Source organism: Podarcis raffonei, chromosome 12 (genome assembly GCF_027172205.1).
Source record: "Podarcis raffonei isolate rPodRaf1 chromosome 12, rPodRaf1.pri, whole genome shotgun sequence".
NCBI lineage: Eukaryota > Metazoa > Chordata > Lepidosauria > Squamata > Lacertidae > Podarcis > Podarcis raffonei.
The window spans coordinates 50,241,461-50,264,075 of record NC_070613.1 but is presented as its reverse complement, the minus strand read 5'-3'; the positions used below and the strand labels follow the sequence as shown (position 1 = coordinate 50,264,075).

General features: G+C 41.1%; 1 protein-coding gene across 40 annotated transcripts in view; it reads left to right on the top strand.

The window, feature by feature from the left end:
* CLASP2 (cytoplasmic linker associated protein 2) overlaps positions 1–22,615 on the top strand; it is a 122,356-nt gene that overhangs the window by 50,695 nt on the left and 49,046 nt on the right. For 34 of the 40 annotated variants that reach the window (XM_053410229.1, XM_053410210.1, XM_053410209.1 and 31 more), the window contains 11 exons: positions 4,839–4,918; positions 8,098–8,190; positions 8,325–8,470; positions 11,965–12,100; positions 12,613–12,683; positions 14,651–14,710; positions 16,205–16,282; positions 16,570–16,737; positions 18,356–18,411; positions 18,842–19,012; positions 21,366–21,389. In XM_053410229.1, coding sequence (XP_053266204.1) covers positions 4,839–4,918; positions 8,098–8,190; positions 8,325–8,470; positions 11,965–12,100; positions 12,613–12,683; positions 14,651–14,710; positions 16,205–16,282; positions 16,570–16,737; positions 18,356–18,411; positions 18,842–19,012; positions 21,366–21,389 — 1,083 coding nt within the window. The remainder of the gene's footprint in view (positions 1–4,838; positions 4,919–8,097; positions 8,191–8,324; positions 8,471–11,964; positions 12,101–12,612; positions 12,684–14,650; positions 14,711–16,204; positions 16,283–16,569; positions 16,738–18,355; positions 18,412–18,841; positions 19,013–21,365; positions 21,390–22,615) is intronic. The other 6 variants (XM_053410215.1, XM_053410220.1, XM_053410249.1 and 3 more) reach the window with 1 other exon arrangement.

Here is a 22,615-nt window from a genome sequence, read left to right as displayed (position 1 = left end):
AAAATTACAATGGCAAAATTTAATACAGGCTACTGATGCACTGAATTTATATTTAAGATGCAGTTGTCTGTCTGAAAGGTTTAGTTAATGTTACATTTTCCATTTTGACTTTTATTGTGTGGTTTTAAATCGTTGCAGAAGTTGCATTATGAAAGCTGGAAGGATTGTTACTCATGTTTTCTGTGTGAACCAGGTAGCTCCTTAAGATCAGCTGTGGCTTTGGTTCTGAAACTTATCTGGACCACACTTTCACAATAAGAATTTGCTCATGCCACGCCGAGTTTTTTATTGATAAGAAATTTATTGGAAAACACAACTAGGATTGTACTTTGTATCACTTGATGCTCTTGCTCTCATTTTGAAAAGATATCTATCCCTATTCTGCAAATAAATAAATAAAAATTGATACTATGCTATACTACATTACCCTAACTGAAATGTTTAACAGTTTCTTTGATTGTCCTTGATTCTTCTCACCACGTTTGCCATCTTCTCCTGCCACACCAGTGTGGCACACCACACCCTTGGGGAACCGCTGATGTAGGACATGAATGCTGCAACCCTGGGCAGGCAATTAAACATAGCAGTTGTAAAAAAAAGGTTACATTGCCCTGTATAATTCTGTATAGCACAACAGGTGTGCACTGGATGCTGGGTGAAATGCAAACCCAAGATTTTCCTTTGTAAACAAAGGATCTGAGTTTACTTTTTGATAAATTCTTAGCATTTTACTCTAGGTTTTGTTTGAATTATTCTTTATTATAATTTCCTCTGAAATTCTGTTCCTCATTTCTTTTCTTTTCTAAGACTGGCTTTATAGATACTAGATGTTTCAGCAAAAACCAAACCCATAGAACCTTCATTCAGTACTTCACTGGTTTTTGTACGTGTGATGTAAAAACAATTCACCTCTACTTTGTATAGTAGAGTAAACTCATTTTTTCTAATAATGCATAACCCTGGCAAAGAAAACAATAACTTTAAAACGTGCACGTGTAACTTGGGTTGGCACAGTTGTTAAGCCAAAATAGGTAAGCCAAAATGCACTGGTACATGAGCAGTCTTTCTGTGGTGTGAGTAACATAGTTCTTGGGCTTCTTTCTGGTGTTAGCTCAAAGTGGTAATAATCAAAATTGGATGTGAATGTTCATTAGTTTGTTGAAACATTTTGCCATTGGTGGAAAGCTGTCTTGCCTGCAACCCCTTTCCACCAACGTGGAAACAAGTATCTCAGTTTCCCTGCTCCTCAATGAAGATTGGGACTATATACATTCACACCTCAGTTGTCAAACGCAATCCGTTCCGGAAGCCCGTTCGGCTTCTGAAACGTTCAACAGCCAAGGTGCAGCTTCCAGTGGCTGCAAGAGCTTCTTGCACTCAAATGGAAGCCGTGTCGGACATTGGACTTCTGAAAAATGTTCGAAAACCGAGAGACCCCCAGAAAGTTTTAATAAAAGGCATGACAAAAATTGTGTCTAAAAACTAATTTTTAATCTGTATATGCTCAGGTGTATACTGTATTTTTCCGTGTATAAGACGCCCCCTACTTTTGGGGACCCCAAATTGAGAAAATGGGGAGAGACGGACCAGAGTTACTAAGCTTTTTTTTTGGAGAGGAATGCCCCCAAGATCACTCACCTGATGCTGCCAATCACACGCGTCGCAGAAGAAAACAAGCGTCTGCTCGCTCCCGACCAGCAGCCGCCATTCGCACACACAATTGCCGCAGTGGCAACCAATCCGCAGCAGCCCTTGTTATAGCCACTAATCACCCACCCAATCGCTGCTGACAAGCTCAAGTTCGCAGCTGCAACCAATCCCCCATCCCGCATATGCACTATCCATGTATAAGACGCCCCCGATTTTTAACCTTATTTTAGAGTAAAAAAAACCTTGTCTTATACACGGGAAAGTATGGTAATCCTCTTCTCTCAAAAGTTGGTGAATCCAGAGACCTCAAATACAACAAAAACATGTATTCAAAATACAGTGGTGCCTCACAAGACGAAATTAATCCGTTCCGCGAGTCTCTTCGTCTTGCGGTTTTTTCGTCTTGCGAAGCACGACTATTAGCGGCTATTAACGGCTTAGCGGCTTTAAGAAAAAGGAAACAAACTCGCAAGAACTCGCAAGACATTTCGTCTTGTGAAGCAAGCCCATAGGGAAATTCGTTTTGCAGAATGACTCAAAAAACGGAAAACCCTTTCGTGTAGCGAGTTTTTCGTCTTGCGAGGCATTCGTCTTGCGGGGCACCACTGTAGTTATGGCATATGTTCTCATTGGTGACACACACATTTTACATGCTCTGTTGAGATGGAGCTTATTGAGCATGACTCCATTGACAGCTACTCTAGTTAGATGACACCACCCATGGCTTCATTTCTCCTGTCACATTAAACCATAGCAGATGTTCCTGCGGTATTCCTCACCTGCTGCTGCACTACATACTTGTGTCTTCCAAACCTAGGTTGACTTGTTCCTAACAAATGACCATGACAAACTTGCTATGACTTGTGGTTTATTTGGAGGAAATAAAACTTGAACCTGGGTTTGGAGGACATGGCAAGTCAGGCTCTGACTAATTTTGCAGCAGGATCAGAGTGCTATGAGAGTATTTTATAATTTTATAATGAATGATTTTAGAGTGTTGTGTTGTGTTGTACTGTTGTACTGTTTTATTGTTGTTAGCCGCCCTGAGCCCAGCTTCAGCTGGGGAGGGCAGGATACAAATAAAAATTTTTATTATTATTATTATTATTATTATTATTATTATTATTATTATTATTATTATTATTTATTTATTTATTTATTTATTATTTGAGCTGCTGGTTCACAGTGACACAGGCTATTTTTTTTAGTTTGACATATGAGCCATCTCACCTATGTAAACTCAGGTGGTAGCCATTTCTAATCTGATGCAGTTAAAACATAAATGTGGGCATAGGAATTTAGAATCAATTTGGCTTAGCATGTTGTATGAGCCAGATCACATATATCTTACGTTCTTCTAATTTAAACATTTGCTAGAAGTCGCCCTCTAGCAAAGGTGTATGCACTCAAGTGTGAAAAGAACATTGCTATTTTTATTTACATGCAAAGTTATATTTCACCTGGTAGGTCACAAACATGTTGTCTAATAAGTTTAATGAGTTGCCTAAAGATATGTCAAGTGGCATTTTAATATACAGAATTAGTTAAAGCATTTGCTTTCCTAAGCTTGAAACTAACACATTTTAGTTGACTAATCTTTTATATTACAGGCTTTGCATTTTAAGGCCTATTTTGTCGTATTAATTTACGATACTTTTAGCCCAGTGCAAGTGTCAGTTTTCATTCCTTTTAATAACAACAACAATAATATGGATTCCTCCAAATGTTGCTTATTTATTTCTGCAGACTGCTGCCGTATCTGTTTGCTTTCAGACTTTCTGCCTTCAAGGAACTGCCTAAATTAACTTGTTCTCCAAGAACTTCTTGAACATTTCACATGGAACCCTGTACACTTTTGAGGAATACACACTTGATTCATGAAGATCATTTAGCTAATGTCAGGCCTTACCATTGTCTCACGTGAGCTTTGTGTCACATGAACACACTGGTCATGTGTACTGTCACAGAGTGGGCTCTTGTGATTCCACACTACAATACTAGTAGTAGTGGACAAACTGTTATTTGGGTAGGTCTGGCCACTATTACACATTACCTTATTGGGGAGTTGCTAATAAAGTTCTCAAGAACCACTGGAACACAGTTTAAAAACACTTCCATAAATATTAAGCCATGGTTAGAAGTTGGTTTATATTCTGAATTGTCATGGAGCTGTTAACCATAGTTTCCCAATTCAGATGAAATGGAGAATTTTGTTAATGGAAGACTTCCTGGTTCCATGCTCACACATGAGAACCAAAGAACGAATGCGGAGCCCAAAGGCTTGTCCATAGCAGCTTGTTGAGCCAATATATGTTCATGTGAACACAGCACTGTTTCATTGTTCATTGGTGATAAGCCTCTTTGAGCCACTTGTTGCAATTGGTAAAGCCAGCTGTGTGAAATGCTTCTAAATGCTGAAAATGGAAAACATATTTGGGGCAAACTCAGTCTTGTAAATTCTCAGTCTCTGACATAAATCTTTTTTTCATCCATGCAACTAAATTTCTAATTTTGACCTTTCTTAACTTCCCTGCTTGTATAGAGTGCCACTTTATTGGGCTGGAGGCATTCTTCCTCCTTCTTTAGTTTCATCCTAATCACTGCCGCCTAATTCACTTCATTGGTATTAATTGATGAACCACATTAAGAAGCACAATAATCCTTTGGCTCTTTATATTCTCACCCTACTTTTCTTTATCTTTGTCTTCCAGTCTGTCTTGCCAGTGATTCCAGCTTTTATCCCTTGTGTGTTATGGTTGGAGATACTAGACTTTGTGCTTTTTTTCTTTCTTTTGACCTTTGAGCATTGGGAGAGCCACAGTTGTTGTCATCATTTTTGCCCACCGCTGAGAAGCAGAATAAATTGTGCAAACTTTGCAAATCTACATAATTATATGGGTGACAGAATTCAGGTTTTCTTGGTACAGAATTTGTTGCCCTGGCAGGGAAGGCTGGCATTCTTGTAAATATTCAGCAGTACCCTGTGGTAGTTCAAGCATTTTAAATTGTATCTTACGTAATAAAACCAGTAATTTAATCAGTCTTATGGTTTCTTAACAGTAGCTTAAAATCCCAGGTAAAATACATGTTTTTGTTTTTATTAGACCAAAGCTTTATTGAATATAACAAGCAGACATACAAGCAAACATTTATACAAATACATATAACTGCAGTCTTATCACTTACAGGCACCACCAAGGAAGGAGGAGCTGGTGCTGTTGATGAAGATGATTTTATAAAGGCATTTACAGATGTTCCTACTGTACAGGTAAGGTGAAGTCTGTTTGGTTCATGATAAGATTTCAGTTTGGGAGCACTTCAATTTTTTTACAAATTTGCTTTTCGCTTCACTCCTCTTTTAATAACTGAATGTTTACTGAGTTCCATGGGCTGCCTTGAACTCGAGGAAAGGTGTGCTAAAAAGGTTTGAATGAATGAATTTTCTTTTGGGGAGGTCTGGTAGCTGAGTTAAATTCTCACACTCAGGTGTTAAATTATAAATATATTTGGGAATAATCTTCCATATCAGATTGAGTAGGATGAGAGTGAAGGGTGCAGTTTAGCTTACTTGCATGAACTTGTGTGGCTTGAGAGAGTTTTACTGGTCAGGAATCTGTAGGATAAGACTCTGACCACATCTGCTTGTGGCATACGACAGCTATGGTAAAGTGGATTAATCCTAAGTGGCTTAAATACATATTGTGGAGGAGTCTGTCTTGAGCTGGGCATTGGACGAGGTAGTGATCAAGGCCTTTGCAGCTTATTTCCCTGTAAATAAAGAATTAGCTGAAATTTCACTTATTCTATTATAAAATTACATGGTTGTAGTGTTGAACCATCAAGGTACATTCCTAAGTGCCAGACTAAGCAAAATGTGTTAGTATATTTTGAGAGCAAATTTCAAAAGCAATTATGCTTTTTAAATGGAGGCAAGCAGGTGACTTGCACACACATATATACTTGGGGGAGAGGAAACAGCCCAACAAAATAATCCTTAAATTCTGTTTCAGTCATAGGTGTCCTGGCAGCATTGAGACAAGGCATCTTATGTGATAAAGCAGTAGCTTTCATTGTTTCTCTGCTCAGCATCCTTCTGAGAGAGTGCATGTGTGACACTCACAAATCTAAATTCCTACAGTCAAAACATTATGCATAGTGTGTTTCATCAGTCTATAATAATTCTACGTATACTTCTTCTTTGGACAATAGAATAGATATAACACAGCATGTAGGAATTTTTAGATAGGGGTGGGGCAGAGGCAATGTGAGGAGCCAACAGCTAAGCAGAGACCATGCTGGAGACAGCATATGCTTCAGCCACGTTTTAGGATTCTCTCTGCAACAGGAGACCATCTGATGAAATTACACTACATAGTTTTGGAATCTTGATGTTTCTTATCTATAACAAACATACAGTCATTTTAGCCAAGGTCTGTTATTTCTGATAAATTGTTTGGCTCATTGTGGCCTCAAAGTTTCACCAACAACAATCCAGTATACCCGGGCCTGTTTGTTTAACTACATCAAAATTGATTTTCACTAGCTCTAAACTGTTTGTGTAAATGGTGTGAAATTAAAGCTTAAACTGTATTGATGGTCATTGCAGCGTGACTTCTATAAACTTTTCTCGTATGGATACGTAAGTCCTTCCTGTTCAATTAGAACACAGTAAAGCAAACCATTTTAGCAAGCACTTACTGTTATTATAGTACTATTATAGTAAGGTTGACATTTCTAAAATATGCATTGAGAAGAAATACAGGCAAACTCCCCACTTACACGGAGGTTACGTTCCGGGCTGCTGCGCACCTAAGTGAAATTGCGTAAAGTGGAGATCACCCTTTAAACACCCTCTGCGCTGCTCTCCCTTCAGTCCATACCCAAAATACTGTATCCCAAAATACCCACAACTAGAATGGAAGCTCTGGGGTCAGCAGGAGGCTACAGGACATGCAGGAAAGCGGCGGTGGCTGCTTCGCTACAGCGCACGTTAGGTGTTAGGCGGGGAGGATGAGTAGTGTAAGCAAAGCCCTTCTGTGCCTCTGGTCTCTTTGGAGCTTCCTCCATTCTCACTGACCTCACCTTTGGGCTCCAAGGAGGGTCTCCGCAATTTCAACTTTCTGCACCATCCCCAGAACGTAACCCCTGCATAACTTGTGAGTGATCTGTATTAGAGGAATGTTGCTGAGAAACAGCTCAAGGGCAGCATCGAGGGCAGGGTCTTGGGGACAGATCTTGTCTTTTTTGTTACATTTTCTCCATAAAAACAATTAGGTGGGGAAATTGTGGACTACTCCTGACTCCGTGGAATGTAGGCTGTTGTTTTGACAAAGTCAGGAGTATCCCAATCAAACGTAGGACATATTATAACTTGATTTCCCCCCCAGAAATGTAGACAGAAAACAATAGACGGAATGAAATTTAAGTTAGAGCCACCCTTATCAGTAGAGGCCGGGAATTCTTTTACCTGAAAAACCCCAGGATAAAAATTCATATGCAGTGTTCAGTGAACTTTCCAAACATTGTGCTTTTTATAGTTGCTGTCAATTAATTCAGTGTTTTAATGGTTTTTAATTCCTGTGTGAGTAGGACAAGCTCTTGTTGTATTCTGTTGCCCTCTGTTGGCTGCCTGCAATATAAGCAACATTATTTTATAGCATTAATTATTTAAAGATATATACAAGCCAGCATATTTTTTCCTTTCTCCTCCTCTTCTTGCCATTTATCACCCTGGTATACATTTTCTTAATTATTTACTTGGGCTTTTGTTAATAAAGGCTTAATTAGTACATCTGCATCCATATAGGCACCAGTGAGTTTGTCCCCGAAAGAGGAACAGGATGCTGAAATACAGACTTAACATAACCATTTGCATTGGTTCCATTTCTTAGATCCAAATTCAAGATACTGAGTTTCATCCATGAAATTTTAGCCCTACATATGTAGGTCTGCTTGCACCCATGTATCTGTCTTATAGTGTTTTCTAAGCTTAATATAGGTGCACTCCTTTGTTATCAAAAAGAATATTTTCATTAACTTCCTCTCACTTCTACAGTTGGATTTTATATTGATTAATATTTGGGTGTGTAGGGACTTAACAGAACGGTTAGGGTACTTTTCTAGTAGATAACTAAAATTTTGGGTCCAAAACATGCTGATGGTTTATTTTTTAAAAGAAGTTTGAGCACTTTAATGTTTCTCACCAGTAATACTATGTCTACTTTGTACTGCCAAACAGCAGATGAAAGCACATCTGACAGGATTGCAGTGGAAAGGGACTTTGCCCATCAGAAACATAAACAATAACCAGTTATCGGCTAATTCTTATCTCTCTTATCCTTAACACTACCATAGAATAGAGGGTTGCCACCATTCTAGAATGCTGCTTGGCTTGATTACTTGAGTTCTGCAAAGCCCAGTCTTAGTCTCATCATCTTTTCTTTTCAGATTTATTCTAGTCGTGAACTCGAAGAAACGTTAAATAAAATCAGAGAAATCTTGTCAGATGATAAACATGATTGGGATCAACGAGCCAGTGCGGTATATCTTTTTAATATTACATTGTACATATTTATTTGACTCAAACAGTAGCTTATTATCAAATTTATCTGTTTGGAATCAGAAATGATATCATAACAATTCTTTCCCCCCTTTATCCCACACCCCACCCCCAGCTCAAGAAGGTCCGGTCATTACTTGTTGCTGGAGCTGCTCAGTATGACGGATTTTTCCAGCATTTACGGCTGTTGGATGGAGCATTTAAATTATCAGCTAAAGACCTCAGATCACAAGTGGTTAGAGAAGCATGCATTACAGTAGCGTAAGTATCTGCTAAGAAAACATAATAAAAAACTACAGTACTTGGCTGTGGTTTAATCAGTTGAATAGTGAAGTCCTTATTGGAAATACAGTAGAAATGTTGCATTGCTTTACATATCTGTATAACTATGATAAGTAACATAACTGATGTAAAACATGAATAAGAGTTTAGAACACAACTGCAGGACACAATCATCTGCATGCTCTTTGTTCCTTTGGAGGTGTGGTAGTTTCATATTTTGCAGATTATTAGTTTCCTGCTAGAGCAGAGCTTGTATTAAAGGGATATAATGTTTAAAAATAGGCATAAACAATGCTGCAGAAAGGCATTCATTTTGTAGAATATTAATATGCATTAGATCATCCAAAGTAGAATTATTGTGGTATGCCCTGCAGTGATAATAACTGCAGACACAGGCCACCCCGCTATTTCTAATCTTAAATGTTCAAAATCATGAGCTGATAATAAGACTTGATTTGCTTTCTATTTTAAAGCATTCGATACGTTCACATCAATCACACTTTCAGTTTTACGTTTGCGACTCTTGTGGCAAAAGCATTGTGGGAAGCATTTTGTAAGAGAAGCTCATTATTTAAAGAGATTTCTAAAAGTAATACAAATGCCGTTGCTGTGAGCCCACCCTCCAGCAAGACCCTCCGGGCTACATCTCATGTATCAGTTGCGCTTCGTGACTGCAAGCATGTGAGCGTGCACATTATTATAAAGAAGCACGGTAGTCATTATTTCTTGTAAACCAGTTAGAGGTTCCACTACTACAGTCAAACTATCTCTCTCTCTCTCTGTCTACACACATAAGGTGAGAACAGAAAGAAAGGTAGGCATGCACAGTGGTAGTGAGGAGGAGTTCTTGTGGGCTTTCTGTGGCCTCTTACAGACTAAAAAGGTAAAGGTACCCCTGCCCGTACGGGCCAGTCTTGACAGACTCTGGGGTTGTGCGCCCATCTCACTCAAGAGGCCGGGGGCCAGCGCTGTCCGAAGACACTTCCGGGTCACGTGGCCAGCGTGACATCGCTGCTCTGGCAAGCCAGAGCCGCACACGGAAACGCCGTTTACCTTCCCGCTAGAAAGCGGTCCCTATTTATCTACTTGCACCCGGGGGTGCTTTCAAACTGCTAGGTTGGCAGGCACTGGGACCGAGCAGCGGGAGCGCACCCCGCCGCGGGGATTCGAACCACCGACCTTTCGATCGGCAAGCCCTAGGCGCTGAGGCTTTTACCCACAGCACCACCCGCGTCCCCTCTTACAGACTATTGATGGTCAAATACCTAAGTACAAATTGCTTAATTTGTGGCTGCCGTGGCACCCCCCACTGTTACCTAAAGTATTTAAAGTTTACTTACTACCATCTACCGTATTTTTGGCACCATAGGACGCAATTTCCCCCTCCAAAAATGAAGGGGAAATGTGTGTGCGTCCTATGGTGCGAATGCAGGCTTTCGCTGAAGCCTGGAGAGCGAGAGGCATCGGTGCGCACCGACCCCTCTCGCTCTCCAGCCTTCAGGAAGCTATCCGCAAGCCTTGCAAGCCCGGCGGGAGTTCCCGCGGGCTCACAAGGCTTGCAGGCAGCAGCCTGCAGCCCCGGCAAGTGTCCGCAAGCCTTGCGCGCCCGGCGGGACCTCCCGCCGGGCGCGCGAGGCTTGGGGCGGCAGCCTGTCACCCAAAGCACGGGGAGCCCTCCGGAGGGCTCCCCGTGCTTCGGGCGAGTGTCTGCAAGCCTTGCGCGCCCGGCGGGAGGTCCCGACGGGCGCGCGAGGCTTGGGGCGGCAGCCTGTCACCCGAAGCATGGGGAGCCCTCCGGAGGGCTCCCCATGCTTCGGGCGAGTGTTCGCAAGCCTTCCACGCCCGGCGGGAGCTCCCGCCGGGCGCACAAGACTTGGGGCGGCAGCCTGCACCCCGAAGCATGCGGAGCCCTCCGGAGGGTGCCCCGTGCTTCGGGCAGGTGTGCGCAAGGCTTGGGGCGGCAGCCGCAGCTGGGGGGGGAATTTTTTTTATTCATTTCCCCCCCAAAAAAAAACAACGAGGTGCGTCCTATGGGCCGGTGCGTCCTATAGAACGAAAAATACGGTAGATAAGACAACAGTTTGCAAACAAGTAGCTTCTTTGTATGAACTGTACTCGTGCTTTGTTCTTAAAAGCACCTGAATGGATAGGAGTATTAACGTGTTTGTAGGATTTGGTTCTTGGAGGGTGATAGATCCCCTAGAATTGTGGTTATAGGAGCTGGAGTAGACTTTAGAATTGCAGGCAATTCCTTCCTTCATTTGGGATCCTGCAGCCGGATGACCAAAGTATGGTTCTGTAGTACATCCATATTAGACCTAGGGTTTTTTAACGGATAAAAAAGAGTGAGGAAAATTTCATATGACTAAATTGGGTGGGGAACTGGATCCAGCGGGAGGACCAGGTCCAAAAGTAGCCAACCTTCTGCAGGACATTTTGATTGAGATGGGAGGAGGATTCTATCGATTCCCTGGTGTTATATGTCAGATGGTTGAATCAGGGACACACTTTGCTCCCAGTTATTCCTTTTGAGCCCAGTTCAATTTCAAGCCCAATTCTTCCTGTGTAAAGGAAGAAGTCAGGTGCGCCCTTGGAGCGTGCCCCCATTTCTTCCTTTTGAATTTTTCCACCTCACTGTTTTGGAAGGGGCCAGATATACTTGGGCAAGATTGGGAGTTACTGAGTGAATCCAGTGGCTGCTGAAAGCAGTGGATCAGGGTAAGGCACTGAATTCAGACAGCACTCAGTGGCTGCAAAGGCAGGTGTGGTTTGGCTGAGCCGGCCTCGCATGGGGAAGCCTGGTTGGCCTAACAGCCACAGGCCAGAGATTCCTCTCCACTGGGATAAATGCAGTGCTTTACATGGGGCTGGATTCCAGGAAAATGTGTGTGTTGTGGCGGGGAAATGATAGCTTCCTGTAATAGGCTATTATATTATAACTATTCTTCTGATTTTCATTGCATCTCTTAAATGAAGTGAAAGGACAAGACACTTGTATAATTGCCATCTGCTGAAGATACTTTTATCCTTATGCATGATTAGCTGGGAGAAATGATAGTACTTGACTGTGATAGTAGTTCCCATGTACATTTATTGGTCTGCCTTGGTGAGGTGCATAATGAACTATCCAATTAGTCAGTTGGTTCAAATGAATCACAAGACAAATGGCTTTCCTATCTAGGAGTGTGGTTTGTGTTTTCAGATTTGCCATAGGGAGCTGGGTGGTTCATCTTCAAAAACATTTGTGGAAGACAATTGGAGGACTATCTGGCTGATTGGCATTAGAAATTGAAAGCTGGTTTAAACTGAAGTTCTGCTCCAGCCAGGCATGTTTATGGGCTATGTTAAATGTAACATGCAAAGCTGGGAACATTTTGGGAAAAGGTTTTTTTATTATTTAGAAAGAGTAATTATAGTTCCTGTCATCAGTGCTGAATTAGTTTTGATAACCAATTTTCCTCTATTCCTTCCAGCCATCTTTCAACAGTTCTGGGAAACAAGTTTGATCATGGCGCAGAATCCATTGTGCCTACTCTGTTTAATCTGGTTCCTAATAGCGCCAAAGTTATGGCTACTTCTGGGTGTGCAGCCATTAGATTTATCATTCGTGTAAGTATGCTCCAATGTAAGTCCACTTTTGAATTGGGCATATTAACATATATTAAAAATGGGCAAGTAAGGCTACAAGTACGTACTTTTTCCTATGTGAACTAATAAGCTACTTTATGTGAAGTATTTGTGGCAGCCAGAGACCTCTTTATATCATATCATCATACTGTATATTTTCCAGAAATTTTAGTTCCTTATTTACATATTGGATATGAGATAGAAAAGATGAAGCTATTATGTAGCCTAAAACTTTTTTCAGCATTCCACCATCTGGGTTTCTATCTTAATTTTTGTGCTCAATTTTGAGTTAAATAAAATTGTGAGCCCTATGCTTAAAGGCACCTTTGTGTCAAAAATGATAAATGCTATAGAACTGCAACCTTATGAATCTAATGCTACTTAAAATTTATTATGAGTTTGTTTGTTTATTTATTTATTAGTAGTAGTAGTAGTAGTAGTAGTAGTAGTAGTATTGAATGCCTTGTGATAGCTTTTTTTCACTCTCTTTTCAGCATACCCATGTGCCCAGACTCATACCTTTAATAACCAGCAACTGTACCTCAAAATCTGTTGCAGTCAGGAGGTGAGCTTTTATCAATAGCAAGCTTTATGAGTATAATGTTCCTTGATTTCAATAAAGGGTTTTAGGAAATGAATGGGATTCACCTTCAGGAGTTAGGCTCTGCTTTAACTCTGATATGTAGTGTAAACCTTATTGTGAAGTGTCACAATCCCACAATAAAGGCAGAAGTTCTCTACACACTTACCTGGTTGTACGTTCCATTAGGCTCAGTGGGACGTCAACATGTATAGGATTCATTGTGAAACTTAAAATGTTAAATATGAACCCCTGGACCCTGAGATCATCTTCTGAGACCCTTCTTCGTGTGCCTCCTTCTCGAGAGGTCTGGAGGGTGGCAACACGAGAACGGGGCCTTCTCTGCAGTGGCTCCTTGTCTGGGGAATGCTCTCCCCAGGGAAGTTTGCCTGGCACCTTCATTATACACCTTTAGGTGCCAGGCAAAAACGTTCCTTTTTAACCAGGCCGTTTGTTAATTTGGTTGACATCCTATGCCCTTTTACAATGTGGGGTTTTGGGGGGCAGCAGCTTTTGGGTTGTTGTTTTTATTTTGATTATATTTTGTGGTTTTATATTTTGTTTTTGTTTTGCGACCCGCCCTGAGACCTCCGGGTATAGGGCAGTATATAAATTCAATCAATCAATAAGAGCTCCATTTGCGGCATGAAGTCTTATTTTTATTTGCTTGGTGTTTGTGTGTTGCTGGTTCTATTGCTTTACGTTGTTAAGATGATATAAAGTTGAAAATAAGATGAAGGAAAGTCAAATCAAAGACCAGGAACAAACTTGTCATATATTTACAAGTGGGCCTGGGTTGCATTTTTGATGAGTGGATGTAGAACACATCATCTTTAATTGCATTCAACATTTCAAAAAAGTCCTGTTCTCACACGTAGTTGCATTCTTGATGTTATCAGAGTACAGTGGTGCCTCGCAAGACGAAAAGAATCCGTTCCGCGATTCTCTTCATCTAGCGGTTTTTTCGTCTTGCGAAGCAACCCCATTAGCGGCTAAGCGGCTTAGCGCTATTAGCGGTTTAGCGGCTTAGTGGCTATTAAAGGCTTAGCGGCTTGGCTGCTAAAAGGCTATTAGCGGCTTAGCGGCTTAGAAAAAGGGGGGGGGAGCGGGGAAAAAATGGCGAGACTCGCAAGACATTTTCGTCTTGCGAAGCAAGCCCATAGGGAAATTTGTCTTGCGAAGCGCATCGCAAAACCCTTTCGTCTAGCGGGTTTTCTGTCTTGCGAGGCATTCGTCTTGCGGGGCACCACTGTATATGTTTTTATTTAGAATTAACAAGTGTACCAAAAAGGCAGAGGGAAAGTATCAAAACAGCAGCCAGCTTTACTGCTGCTCTTGAATCCTGTATAAACAGAAGCAAATTGCAACAGTAGTAGTAAAATTAGACTGAATGTGCACAGTGTGGTGATGCTTGCCAAGAAGAATTCTTCCTGATGGTAAATGTCATGGAATAGCCAGCCTATTACAGCAGGCAGTAGAGCTACATCACAGGACAAAAGAGTAATACAGACTTCCCCTTTGATACGCAACAGGATTCAGTGGGATGAGTCCTTTTTCAGTACTCATGAATAAAAACATTGCGCTTTGTGAGACATATTAAATATATGTGGACTGGGGATTAATACTCTGTGGTTTTAGTGCTGCTTAAGACAGTGGTTTCCAATTAGCTAAGTACCGTGGACAGCTTTTCAAAAGCCAAGTCATAGACCCCCTTCCTTTTGAAAATTTTGATATCTCTGTGACAGTTTTTGTTATGTGAATGCGTGGGTGCTGTTCAATACAGTTTTATTCGGAGGTGACCCATTGAAATCAGTAGACATGATTTAAGTTAGGTCCATCAATTTCAACGCATATGCTCTGAATACCCTCCTGTGCATTCCATCTTGATAGGAGCTTCAGATTCCTAGACTCGGCAATAATCAAACCCTGACTTTAGTCCTTGTCTTTTTCAGGCGCTCTTTTGAATTTCTAGACCTGTTGTTACAAGAGTGGCAAACACATTCCTTGGAAAGGTATGATTTATAGCTGACATGAACCTCTGCTTTAATATTACAAGTATAAACATAGTTAAGTTCTCCCAACAATTGGATCTACTTGCTGTTTCAGACCCTTTTTTAAAAAAAACGGAAGATAAGATCATGTTGCCTTATTTAGAGAGGCAATTCTGTTTTGTTGTTGTTGTTAGTGAGGCTAGCATTCAAAGTTTAGACTAGTTTTAGATCAAACAGTGTTTTGAACAACAAACAGTGAGACATCCCATAGATGTGCAAGCAAGCCTTGGCTTGATTCTCCAAAACTAGGTTTGTTTTCCAGCTACTCTTACCTTGTTCCTATATAGCCTGGAGATCATCTTGGTTGGGGCATTCACACAAGCCATGGTTGAACTGAGATATAAAACAGCCGCAGTCTGTAAGTCAGCAACTAATCATGGCTCTGCTTTGTGGTGTGTTTCTAGAAAACATTCCACAGTTAGTCTGCTGGTCAGAGTTCAGACTTTCAAACCAGCCTCATTTTGGTTAAACATATTGTGGCTTAGTGTTACGTGCAAATTGAGCCGTTGTCTGTTCAAGTGGACTCTTAAGTGAAGTACTGTATTTCAAATAGCAATTTTCCGGTCTTACTAGATAGCACAGAGATAGATAATTTGGTGCAGATTTCCTCAAAAGGGGACGCGGGTGGCGCTGTGGGTAAAACCTCAGCGCCTAGGACTTGCCGATCGCATGGTCGGCGGTTCGAATCCCCGCGGCGGGGTGCGCTCCCGTCGTTCGGTCCCAGTGCCTGCCAACCTAGCAGTTCGAAAGCACCCCCGGGTGCAAGTAGATAAATAGGGACCGCTTACCAGCGGGAAGGTAAACGGCGTTCCGTGTGCTGCGCTGGCTCTCCAGATGCAGCTTGTCACGCTGGCCACGTGACCCGGAAGTGTCTGCGGACAGCGCTGGCTCCTGGCCTATAGAGTGAGATGAGCGCACAACCCTAGAGTCTGGCAAGACTGGCCCGAACGGGCAGGGGTACCTTTACCTTCCTCAAAAGCAAGCATGGGGAGGTATGTGACCCATTCTAATCGATATTTCTAGTTCCAGTTACAATGTTATGTGCTGTTCTCTGCACAGAAGCACAATTTTTTATTTCCGTTATGTATGAAAATTGCTAATCCTAGCATTTTTATTATAGTAACAAAGTTACCATATTCAGTGGTTTCATTGCAGCAACAACTAGTGTCACTGTACTTATGAGTAGCTCCTCTGTACATTGTGCTAAAGGATTTGTTGTATCTTCCTTAACCATAGAAACAGATTCTGATTACTTCCCATTTCTTTGGCCACTTTATTATCTTGATGCGGTGCTTTGTTGTTGTTTTTTGAAAGGTGGTTCATGGGTGCAACGGAAATTCCCCTCACAGAAGAACTAACATAGAATTTGGGCAAGGGGAAACATTTAGTTAAACTTATTCACAAAACAATATGCACATTTTATATATGATACTGGACTTGGATTTTCTCTTTTAGGCATGCAGCAGTCTTGGTTGAAACTATCAAAAAGGGTATTCATGATGCTGATGCTGAAGCAAGAGTGGAGGCAAGAAAGTAAGTCAGGGATCATTTAAATATTTTACTCTAGAAAGTATTGATGCCTTTCTAAGAGGAAGAATTTCATTTATATCTAAAGGAGCAACAGTATTTCTCTATTCTGTATGTGCTTGGACAACATAGGTTTGGGATGAATGGTGAAACTTTACTCACTTAAATTTTAATATCAGAAATTTCCTAATTTATTCTTCATTGGTGTTGATGGATTATTGCTTGTATTTTTCTTTTTTTAATACTTGGATATCCAATGCCCCTGTAATAAATATTATGTAATTTGTTTGCAGGACTTACCTAGGTCTAAGAAATCATTTTCCAGGTGAAGCAGAGGTGTTGTATAATAACCTTGAGCCATCCTATCAAAGAAGCCTGCATACATACTTAAAGAATTCGGGTAGTATTGCATCACTTCCACAGTCTGACAGGTCATCTTCCAGTTCACAGGAAAGCCTCAAGTAAGGGTCATTTTAGAATAAAATAACTTCACAATAATCCAGATAAGATCTGTGCGCAACAGCGTACCCCATACAAGTACCCCATTTGCCAAGTCAGGATCCACAGGCATAAATAATATGCACACTTGAATGCAAATGGACCCGGCTTGTATTATTTTCAATGGGAAGCCCCTTTGAATGCAAATCTACATTCAGTGCAGGTAAGACTACATCAGGTAGGACTTGAACACGTATGAATTTGCTGTTTTCAAATTTTGAACATTCTAAAGCACTAGTTGAGTCACAGAGCCTTTCTAGTATTCCGCCTGCTTAAACAGTCCTAATTTGGCAGGAGATGGATCCTGCTTCTCGAGCCTTGACAAAAACACAGTGCTTGTCCACAGGAATTTGAGAATTAGCAGAAAATCCAACTGTTGCAAGGCAGAAATCTCAGCCTTAGTTACAGAAGACTCAAAAGGTGTGCTAAAGGAAGATAAGGAGATGGAGAAGCTGAATGAATTACTTCCATCTTCATAGTCTTCATAGTGAAAGATAAAGAGCAGTTCCCAGTGCCTGAGCTAACTTTTGTAGGGAGGGAGTCTGAGGAACTTAGGCCAAAGAGTGGTGATGAGAGATGAAGTTCTGGGTCTAATAGACAAAAACTGACAAACCGTTGGAGTCGGATGGCAATCACCTGAGAGTTTTCCAAATAATTCAAATGTGAAATTGCTGATCTTCATATTTAACTTGTCTCTCAAATCAGCCTCCATATCTGAGAACTGGATAGTATCCAATACAACACCTGATTTTTAAAAAGGGATCCAAGGCACCTTCTAATTAAAAGTCGGTCAGTTTAACATTTGTCCCAGGAAAACTGGGGGGAAGTATTGTTAAAGAGAAAAATAACCAAGCTTGTGGAAGAGCAAGTCAACCTTGTCATCAGTAAATCTGGTGGAGGACTACCTCCACGTTCCCATTTAACACTGATGATGCCCACCCGTAGGAGACATGGCCATGTTTCCTGCAACAGAATCTACCAGGGCTTCCAGGTGAAGGAGGCACTGCAAATGCCTCGTAGCTCTTATTGGTATTGATCAAGAGCCACAGATCTTTCAGGGAGGCTGGTGTGATTTGGAGGTCTTCTTGTGCCAGAAATCTGAGCAGAAGATCACCTGGATAAGCGTAGATACAGTATCTGTTGTAGATGGAGGTGAACACACTGGGGGTAACGCCAGTCTGAAGGGCACAATCTTGTATTGCAGGTGCAAGCCATCACAGCAAAATCTGCCTGTTACCACTTGGTGGAGCTCAAGCCCCACCTGATGTAGTCTACATGCACCCAAAGGAACTCTTCTTAAGTATTCAAAGTACCCAGTTGCACCTTTTATATGCAGCTTAACAGCTTTGTATAAAAATATAATAGCGCTTGTTTAAAGTTCTCAATAAAATGTATGGGCTTCTTTAAGACCTTTAAAAAGGCCTTATCTGGTCCATAGCAGGATGATGTTAGCAAGTAAAATAGATTTGCATATTCACTAGACATATTCATTCATACAGAATGAAGAAGGGGGAAGAATACTTCAGTGTGTTGTAAAATGTTTAATAACAGGCCGTACTAAAACTGTTGCCTTTGTTTCAGTCGTCCCTTCGCATCAAAATGGTCCACATCCGGTTCAACAACTATGGCTGGCAGAGGTAATTCTTCGTGTATTAAATGTACTAGACCAGTGGTGTCCAAACTTTTTTCAAAGAGGGCCAGATTTGATGAAGTGAAGGGCCGTGAGGGCCGACCAAAGATTGAAGTTGTTGAGTTTTTTAAATGATTTTACCCCCAAGTTGTTGAGCTGTTTTTAGGATTGAAGTTGTTGCGGGGTTGTTGTTTTTTTAGGATTTTACCCCAGGAAATACACTGCCACAGGGGCCGGATTAAACTGACCAGTGGGCTGGATTAGGCCCCCAAAACAGACTTTAGACATGCCTGTACTAGACTAAAACTCTCTTTGGAAGTTCTAGAAGTAGCATCTTTTTAAAAGACGGTGCACAATTAATTTATTGAGCAAGAACAACTGTACGCTTAATAAGAAGGGATCCATGATATATGCAATTTCATTACCTTTAATCCCAGTTGCAGGAACTACCAAGTCTGTTCCAAGCCCAGGAATGCTGCAGAGATCTCGCAGCGACATAGATGTCAATGCTGCTGCCGGAGCGAAGGCACGTCATGCTGCTGGTCAGCCAACGGGAGCTGGCCGTTTAGCAGCCGCTGGTCTACCTCCAGGATCATATGCTTCACTAGGTGAGGGAATCTGTTTAATGATCTAATAAGCTGCTTATTGGATTTCTCTGTGAATTTAAATACATTTTTTGTGTGTGCCTTTGCAGTGATGTTTCTGAGACACCCAGCTTTGTAAACCGAAAGGCTGTTGTTGCCTAGTTGGTTATTAGTGGTTCAATTAAATCACCTTTGTGTTCACTTCTCTGTGGTTTGTTTGGGGGGTACTGGTGAAAAGGTCATTCTAGCATTGAGAGTACTTAAACTTCAATCCTAAGATTATTTTCTGAGGAGCAATTGTGAATGGACTTGGTTAGGACTTACTGAGAGTAAACATGCTTAGGATCAGTGCTCGAAACTCCCATTGTTCTAGGTGCATTTTGCGACAGAGAATTTCATTAGTGTGAGCTGTTTCTGAGCTTTGGGTGCAGTACTGCACCTAAGATTTCTGATTAAAACTACAGAGTGGAAGGATAGGAGGACCTTTTTCTGCCTCCCCACTTCCAGCCACTCTCTGAAGACTGGAGAATATTAGGGGGGTGGGCAGGGGAAGGACTAGACCATGTGAAAAATGAACCTAATGTTTTAGCTGCAGTTCATTCATTTTCAGCTTTGTATTCTTATTATAAAGAAGTGTGCCTAGACATTCCGTTGTTGCACCCATAACCCAGGTTTAAGGTGCCATTTAGCTCCTAGCTTTCATATCTCAGTTTCTAACACTGCTTAGGATCAGTATCAGCTTTGGTTTCCTGCAACAGAGAGATGAACTGTTGGTGTCTTGGTTGTAGTTTGTTTCTTCATTGTGTTACTAACACCATCCTTTTGCAAGGATGCTGTTGTACCTAATGTGTGCTGAGAGGTTTTGTATGGCTATCTAATGTGTATTTTATGGAGCTATTTTAATAAAGAGCTAGAGTGATTTTGAATGTTCCGCTGGCTGTGGTCCCATAAGCCATATTCAGTGTTGTTTACTAGAATCATCACTCCCTCTAGTTTGGGTGATGCCTAATGATTAGGGACACTTTGGGTGTTAAGCAAGCATGGTGGCGGTGCTTCAGGCTGCAGCAGGAATAAAAGAGGTCTCCCCTGGTCGGCCTTCTCCTTTGCTATGATACAGGAAGTTGGTGTTAAACCTTTTGCATAAGAACATATTTCAAATTCTCAACAATTCTGATTGTACCAATGATGGTAGACATAAGTAAAGAGGCATGGTAGATGAGATATTAATGTGTGAAAAACTGTTAAAATTCAGAATAATTTGTGTTGTTTAACAAGGAAGGTCCTCTTGCTTTACCAAGTAGAGGAAGTGCACTCCAAGAGCAGCTTTGTGTTGAAAATATTTAGTTGGAGGACTATACATTTTTTGTATTGCATTGGCAAAGCTGTGGCATCGCATACACTTAAGTTTAAATATTCCCAATTTTATGCAAGTGAAAGGAAAATGATACCGGGTCTTGCTGATACTTGTTATAATGCAGCTTCGTTAGTTTGCCACTCATCTGGTCCTGACTGGCACCCAAATTGCTTCTTAGGTGGCACTTGCTCTTTGCCAAGTTTGACATCTAGCCAGAAAAAAAAGATTGGAGTAACCACTCCTGTGTCCGGGAGAATGTTGCTCTGATTTTTCTTGGCTTAGAGATTACTTAAGAGACAAGCATAGGTAGAAACCCCACCACATACTTAGTAAGTAAAAAGGTAAAGGGACGCTTGACCATTAGGTCCAATCGTGACCGACTCTGGGGTTGCGGCGCTCATCTCGCTTTATTGGCCGAGGGAGCCGGCGTACAGCTTCCGGGTCATGTGGCCAGCATGACTAAGCCACTTCTGGCGAACCAGAGCAGCGCACGGAAACGCTATTTACCTTCCTGCTGGAGCGGTACCTATTTATCTACTTGCACTTTGACGTGCTTTCGAACTGCTAGGTTGGCAGGAGCAGGGACCGAGCAATGGGAGCTCACCCCATTGCGGGGATTCGAAACGCCGACCTTCTGATTGGGAAGTCCTAGCTTCTGTGGGCCTCGAGTTGCTGTACCTTCTCTTCCAGAAAGGCAACCAATTTGCACTTGCTACATGTGTACTTTTGCATGGTACAGGAGTTGCATGTCACTGCAGTTGCTCCCTCACCCTCCTTGTCTCTTGAGACAGTACCCTGGGCTTCCCCCTCAAATTCCCCCACTAAATGCCCTCGGAGATGCCCCTGTTTGAGAGCACTCAGCCACATCCTCAAGCCCTCAATAATAGCTCTCAGGTTTAACAAAGATGCAAGTGTCTGTAAACTTTCTCGTTTCCTTACTGAATGTTCTTTGGCTCTCTTGTCAACACGGTTTATCTAACACACTAAGTTTTCCCTGTTTCTTTGCCTGCTCTTCCAACAAAGAGGATACTTCTGACAAGATGGATGGTAAGACCCTGTTTTGTCTGATTTCTAAACTATTAATCTTGTGAAATCTGTTCATACAATACAGTAGTTGTTTGCACACTAATTTCATTGGTGACTAATGTTATTTGTTCACTAACGCATTGCACATTAATCTCAACGTTCTGAATTATGTTTGTCAACTTCTAATACAACATTGCTATTATATGTATCTATATGCCTAATCAGTTTTTGAACTACCTTCCCTTAATACTTTAGCTACTGACGTTCAAATTAACAATGAATCTTCATTTTCTAGACACTCATCAGTAGGAGCAGTACTGTTAAATTTTTGTTGTGTTAATATTTTGCTTTCTGTAACAGACAGTCTTGATTATTTTGCATTTCTGGGTTGCAAATTTAGGGAACTCATTAGTTTGATTATGCTCACTAGAATTGTGTGTTCCATTTCAGAAGCTTGTTGTGCTCCATTAGAAACCACTTCTGAAGCTTTCATATCTTCAGGAATTGGTCTTAGAGTAGCAGTAATGTAACTGGAGCCAAGCCAGTAGTATCTCAGTCTCAGTGGCACACACAGTGCTGGCACATTTGACATTCTTCTTTAAAAATAAAAATAAAAATATTATTTATGATTTTCAGTTACAGTGGTACCTCGGGTTAAGTAGTTAATTCATTCCGGAGGTCCGTTCTTAACCTGAACTGTTCTTAACCTGAAGCACCACTTTAGTTAATGGGGCCTCCTCCTGCTGCTGTGCCGCTGGAGCCCGATTTCTGTTCTTATCCTGAAGCACTATTTCTGGGTTAGCGGAGTGTGTAACCTGAAGCATATGTAACCTGAAGCATATGTAACCCGAGGTACCACTGTATATTCATTTCAGTAGTTTTACAATCATTTTAACATTTCAAAATTCTACTTCTTTCTGCGATTCCTTATTTTTTTATATTTCCTGCATATTCCAAATTAACTTAACATATTCATTTATTCATTTATTTTAAATATATACTCTTATAAAACTGCAGGTTATTGCAATAATCCTGCCAGTGTTCTTATCTGTTTACAGTTTGTTTGTAAATATTCAATAAACCATTTCCATTCTTTTATAAAAGGTTTGTTATCTTGATTTCTTTCTTTTTTTTTGGTAAATTTTGCCATTTCTGCATATTCCATAAGTTTTTGTATCCATTCTTGTTTTGTCAGGACTTTTTCTTCTTTCCGTTTTTGGGCAAATAACATTCTTGCCACTGTAGTC